This window comes from Lactuca serriola, chromosome 1 (genome assembly GCF_051521515.1).
Source record: "Lactuca serriola cultivar US96UC23 chromosome 1, Lser_US96UC23_V15, whole genome shotgun sequence".
NCBI classification, from domain to species: Eukaryota; Viridiplantae; Streptophyta; class Magnoliopsida; order Asterales; family Asteraceae; genus Lactuca; species Lactuca serriola.
The window spans coordinates 43,806,204-43,813,205 of NC_136408.1; the positions used below are offsets into that span (position 1 = coordinate 43,806,204).

Consider the following 7,002-nt stretch of genomic DNA (forward strand, 5'->3'; position numbering starts at 1 on the left):
TAACAAAACCGGAACCGACAGTTCCAGTAACGGTACCAAAAATTTAAGAATCAATTAGACAGGTACCGTTTCCAACATTATAAGGCCGTAGGGTGCCATACCACCCTATAGCACGTCGTCGCCACATCATTTTTCCTCTAATCCCACAAAACAAGTGGGTGTCATACCACTCTTTACCACACACAACACACACTCCAACGGTAAAAAAAAATGGTGTGGTAAAATCGTCACCCGCGGTAAGGTTTTAGGTTCCAGTAAGGGGGTCGGAGTTGTGTTCGCCGCACACTACAACGCCAAATCAGCAAAGCGACTGCAATGTGCTGTAGAAGGTGCACCTACCGGTAAACTAACCAGGTACCTCTCTATCCTCACCCAACTTTTAGACGGTGATTTCCAATAGGCAGGTATCCACCAAGGTGAAAGTTAGAATATTGGACCCGTTTTGATATTTTTTTTCCTAGATCCACACACCCGTATGCACAAATGCAGATTAATATCCCAAATCGGTCTAGTTAATCCTTCATTTCCTAAAATTCAGAAAACTACAAAAAGAACAGCATTTGAGTGGAAGAACGCATTGTAGAAAGAAATCAAGAACACTCTAATTGTCAACTAAAGATTACTCAAATATCTTTTCATAATTTATAAATACATTGGTCTTTAGAAAAAACATTTTTCTTGATGGCAGAATAATCCACCAGTAAACACCAAACCCCACTCAGATTTTATAAACTACAACGTCAAAAGTTGAAACTAAAGCAAAACAAAGAAAACTTTCCTATCTATAATACTATAATATAGGTATGGATTTAGTGTGAAGACTTAATTATAATCTAACGAAAGCTCGAACCTGGTGTGTAAATGGAAAGATCAGGCCATCCATTATCACCCTGATTGCAGCAGCTCGATTCTCCTCCTCCGTTTTCTTCGATTTGATTATTAGTTTGATGATTCACGCTCAAGAAATTACTCTCAAATTCTTCAGCAGTCGGGTTTCGAATCAACCCATCTTCATTGGATCCACCCACCAGATTGGGATTCAGACCATCCATTAATAACTTTGCGAACTGTCCACCAGGGCTCGACCCCATCAGCGAGCTGAAACTTACACTACCTCCTTCCATCTGGTCATTACCATACCCGTAAATCCCTGAAGCTTCTGGTTTCGGCTCGACTGGCGTTGGAGCCACCGCCACCGCCATCGTCGTCGCCATCGAATTTGAAGAAGAAGGAGAAGAATTAGTGCCGCGTTTTTTGGAGATGGAAGAACGCTTGTTTTTGCGAGTGCCGCCTCCGATGGGGATGTTACGAAGAGTACCGCCTTTGGTCCAATATCGACGGCAGTTCTTACAGAAATGACGAGGCTGTGAGAGATTGTAGTTGTTGTAGTAACAAAATTTTGTGTTGCTCGAATCGCATCTAGGACATTTTAGATGCTCGTGCTCAGGGAATTTAGGGTTCGTATTAATCGACGTCGGTGAATACATTGATGAACCGCTTCGTTGCATTTCGTTAACCACAAATTCGACCTCCTTCGATCAATTTCTTCTCTAAATCGAGCTAGTGACGGAGTTTAATCAGAGAAACGATCAACAGTGACAAAAAAAAAAGTACAGACTACAGATTCAAGCAACAGCACCAGCGTTCTTCATGATCTTCAAAGAAAAAAACTAAAAACGAAGCTCATGATCTCCATGGATCTGTAGTTGGCCGACACAAAATAACAAAGAGAGATTTGAAAGAATGAAGAGACATGGATCGATCAGAATTCAGAAATGGTTGATGGGTAGGAATCAGTGATGATGAATGGAGATGGAGCAAAGTCTGCGTGAAAATGACGACCACCATTCAGCACTCCCTCCCACTCTCTGTTATCAAACAGTGGTCTCTTTCAACTTGGAATTCTTGTTGGGGAATTCTAAGCTTAGTCACATAATTTTCATTTCAAATAAAAACAAAGGAAAATTCTAAACTCCTTATTTCAAAAATACATAATTTATTAAATACTATTTAAATATAAGATTAGCGAATAGCAATATGTCATACATTACTGACAACTTTTTTTAAAGGGTAAATTACATGAATGGTACTTGTGGTTTGGGGTAATCTGCGCGATTGGTCTCTAATAATTTTTTTTAACTCAGATAGTCCCTATGATTTGCTTTTATTTCAAATTTGGTCCCTTATCAACTTAAAATGACAATTATACCCTTATATTTTTTTTTTAATTTTTTAATAGTTTATTTATTATTATATATAATTAGATATAAAATAAAAAATAAACAAAATTATCAAACATAATCTTTCTCTCTCTACACTAAATACATGCCAGACTTCATCTTCCGATCGGCTGCCTTCGACTTCCCTCTCCAGTTTCCGGTGACTCCTAATCCTCCCCTCCGGTGACCACTTTTTTGCTGCACCCTTACTCTGCAACCGCCGCCCCTCCTTTTGACCTCTGTTTCCCCTCTCACATTCTTTTCGAATCCTTCATCTTGAAACAACATCGATTTCTCAAGGGGGTCACCGGAAGGGTACTGTTCTGCTCTAATCGATTGTAGTTTGCATATGCAATCCTCACCATGTTCCTCTCCCTTCAAGACCCTAAGCTCCGATTTGTACTGTAACCATACTACCACCTAGTTTGTCTCCTATTCTTCCCTTTTTTCTTCTCATCTTCAACCACCTCTAGTCACATACATAATCTTGATTTTAACCATTTGATTTTCACTGTAACCACACTGCCATATGATTCATAACACACTTGCATCAAATCTTAATTTCAATGATCAACTTCAACAAATAAAAAGCATGACTGGACTTACCATATTCGAATCCACATACATAACCTTGGCGACTTAAAAGCCCAACGAAGTTTCCAAACCATTCAAAAAACCCCAATCATGTTTTGTCTGTTCAAAAAAACCCAACGAACTTAACCTTTTGTCTAAAAAATCCAAAAAAGTTCCAAAACGTTCAAAAAATCCCAATTTTGTTTTGTTTAAGTTATGTTGGGTTTTTTTTAAATAGTCAAAACATGATTGGAGTTTTTTAAACGTTTTGGAAACTTCGTTGGCCTAACAAGTCATTTTCCCGATACGATAATAAGCCACGTCATTTGTTTCTTTTATTTGACTTTCTGGAAAGTGTAACTTAGTTGGGCTTTTTAGACAAAATGTTAAGTTTGTTGGGTTTTTTTGAACAAACAAAACATGATTGGGGTTTTTTGAACAGTTTGAAAACTTTGTTGGGCTTTTAAGTCATTTTCCCTATCTAGTGATAAACCTGCAACTTCAATGACTCCAATTGTTGGTTCAATCTGGTAAGAACACTGATGTGTTAAAGGGACCAAGGCATCAGATCCGACAATCTAGAAATATGGTAAGAAAGGGATGGAATAGAGAAGAGAGATGCCTAGATCCACACCATAGATCTCCAATCCGAGCAGGTAGACATCGAGATAGAGAGATCAACACAAGAAAACTTATTTTTTTCGACGAGGTTTTCATTTGGGTTTAGGCTACCGATGGTATATGAGAAAGGAGATGACCGATGTTTGGAACAGAGGATGCCGATGACGGTATTGCTAATGACCTTCTTCCAGGTTGTAGTACTGGTGGCAGGTGGGTGGCAGTAATGGATGGTTGTCGTCGATTGAAGAGAGTAAGGAGAGCTAGAGAGAGAAACATGTGTTTGGGTTTGACTGGATAGAAAAGTCAAGGGAAGGGAGAGAAAAGTCAAAGGAAGGGATAATAGGTTGTGTGGGATCCACAATTTTAATTACCATTTCCTTTTAAATATAACTAATAGATAATAATAAAAAGATAAAAACAAATATCATTAAGGGTAATATAGTCAATTTAAGTCGGTAAGGGACTAAAAACGCAATAAAAACATATTAAAGGGATTATCCGAGTTAAAAAAAAGTTGTTAGGGACCAAAACTTGTAGATTACCCCCAAACCATAGGGACCATTTGTAATGTAATTTACCCTTTTTTAAACAATAATATATTTCAATTATATATATATATATATATATATATATATATATATATATATATATATATATATATATATATATATATATATATATATATATATATATTACAATTTTAAGTAATAACATGAAAGCTAAACAAATTAATTAGCTTAAAAGCTAGTTAATAGTTATTAGCTTAAAAATTAGTTAATAACTTATAAAAATTACGTTTAGTAAAAACTAACTAGAAAATATAAAATGACAGTAGAAAAATATGTTTATTATAAATAATAAATAGTATATATTTGGATTTTAGAAAAGTTATATAAACTAATTGAAAAGCTGCTATTAGTAGTTTTTAAGCAGTCGGCTTATTAGCTACTGTTATTTTTTGGCTTACCAAAGCTATAAAAAAGCTTGAGAAATCAATTAACTTATAAGTTAATTGCGGTGAGTCGAATATAAAATTATTAAAATTACTAGCTTTTGCAAAATATTATTCCAAACATACAAAATGAGAAAATTGGAATCACAATATGCAAAATTATCAAAATCACACCGAATTTCTAAAAATGAATTAAATAAAACATTCATTCTTAGTTTTATAATAGAGATTTTAATGAAATATGCAATTAATTAAGGCTTACATTTTCTCGGTCCATCTTTTGGGGAGTTTGCTTATGGAAGCAATATGTTGTTAGGAATACTTAAATTAGTAATTATTTCATTTTATTTTCGTTGAATGATTGTACTTTTTATCTTATAATTGGTTTACTAGATTATAACCCGCATAAAACACGGGGCATATAAAAAATACATATAAATATATAACAAATCCTAATAACTAATCAATGTTTTCAAAAAAAAATTAATTTATAAAGATAGATGTTTTATCTGTAAGTTTATAACGATTAGTTAAAATTAATATATACATTGGAATATCTGATTGACGTTCTGTATGTGTGGATATTTAATATAACATAAGTATACAATTGTTAATTTAAACTAATCATACAAAATGTTTCGAAGATATGATTGTTTAAAAATTATAATGTAATCATTTAATCATATATATATGTGCTAATATTGATTATTGTAATTGTGATTTACACGGTATAGACAACATAAACACCAATTTTTTTGTTTTAATTTTGCTAAGTTTTCTTTCATTTAATAATACTAATTATATGTGCTAATATGTCTCTGAAACCTAAAAGAAAATTCTAAGTAAAATAATGACTATAAACAATAATTACTTAAAATTTACATTAAGAGACATTTAAAAGATAACCACTTCCAACACTTGAAAATGCTTCAACATCATTTGTTAAATTGTCGGGTAGAAACTATAAAAAATGGTCAAAAAAGTTGAAAAAAACTAAAAGATTAATATTTTTAGCATTCTTTAGGAGATAAGATAGTATATAATAGATAACAATAGTATAGAGTGAGTACCTTCTTTTCCAACTTTCTCCATAGCGTTAGCAATATGTTCATCGGTCTCCCTTTCTCTGCACATACACACTCTTTTTTGAGATTTTCTTTGTTCATAGACGATAACTGAATGATCGCTTATTGTTTCTATAATCTCGATGTTATGAAATATGGATGCAAAACATACGTTGCTTCCATCATGCTGATTAAATCTACAAATTTGATTCGTACGGAAAAAAATGAAAGAAGCATCCCAATTTTCATTTGTTGTTATTTTCCAGGTTTAATAAACATTTGATTGAAAGCACATTTATATATTCTAGTTAGGGAGGATAAAGTTAGGGAGGATAAAGTCATGGTAAAATAGGGAGGTACCATTAGTATCTCCAACACACCACTCCATAGGAGAAGTGGGTTGTTTATGTAGTTTCACTAACCAACTTCATCCTCTCTCTCTCTCTCTCTTGTACCATGTGTTTAAAACTTATACCTTAGTTGTTCTATATTTTTTTAATTGAGTGAGTTGAAAAAGATAAGGTTTCCATATGTTGTGGGTTGGGAAAGATGGAAGAGAAAAGAGAGGTAAAAGATGATATGATAGTGGGTTCATGAATGATGGTTTCCATACTGAATGGTAGAGATAATGTTATTAATTTAAAAAAAAATTCAATATAATAATTAATAATCTAAAAAAAGAACCCCTTTTAACTATTCTATCAAATATAATTAAAAGCTTCGATTGTCCATCTAAAACACTTACAACTCAAATTTTAAATAATCGATGGCATTAACAAATTGAAAATAATATTTGACTCTAACAATTCCAGATAATGAAAATCATAAATTTAGATCAAATAAAATCTTATTACATATTAAATAAGCATAATCAAAAGATGGTAATTATGCTGTAGACATATAAGGTAATAAACAATAAAATAAACAATTTATATTAAAAGGACCATTATACCATTGCCGCTTTCATAAGGAACCAAAAGTCAAAAATATTCTTTTGTACTCTTTAATCAAATTTAATATTTAAAGATTTACCAAATTTCCCTTGATCATAGACAAGGGTGACCATATCTTGTAGCCATCACATGTACAACATTTAAAAAAAATACAAGAAAAGTTATAAAAATATAAACTATAGTTCTGATATCTCTTCTAGGATACATATGATTATTGGAATTAATGCCAACAAAAATCTTCAATATTCAAGTGACTCCGAATACAACCACCCTCCATTTTTAGGGCCTTTGACTTCACCCCAATCCCAAGCAAAAAAGGTCCCTCGAATAATCTAAAAAATGTGAAAGATTAAAATATACACAATAAAAGATTAAAAGGGGAAAATGAACTTTCAGATTTTCATTATGTTCCATTCCATAAACGTGTTTGTGAGGCATGCAATGGAACATAATGAAAATTTAATATGATTTTAATGTTATATGTTGCAATTTAAATTATAAAGATAATCCTTCACATATCTTTGTTTAGTTATTATGTAATTAAAAAAGGTTTATATTGCAACTTTTATACTAATGTCTTCTCTTATTGCTGAGAAAACCCAGATACTCACAATGTTCCC

At 32.6% G+C, this 7,002-nt stretch overlaps 1 protein-coding gene across 1 annotated transcript; it reads right to left on the reverse strand.

Moving 5' to 3' along the window:
* On the reverse strand, positions 1–1,950 carry LOC145086297 (dof zinc finger protein DOF5.3-like). The gene is made up of 2 exons (XM_079024053.1): positions 851–1,950; positions 1–542 (listed from the first exon to the last, which is right to left on the reverse strand). The coding sequence occupies exons 1-2, from the start codon at positions 1,506–1,508 to the stop codon at positions 535–537; spliced, it is 666 nt and encodes a 221-aa protein (XP_078880179.1). The 5' UTR covers positions 1,509–1,950; the 3' UTR covers positions 1–534.
* Between the last annotated feature and the right edge of the window lie 5,052 nt (positions 1,951–7,002).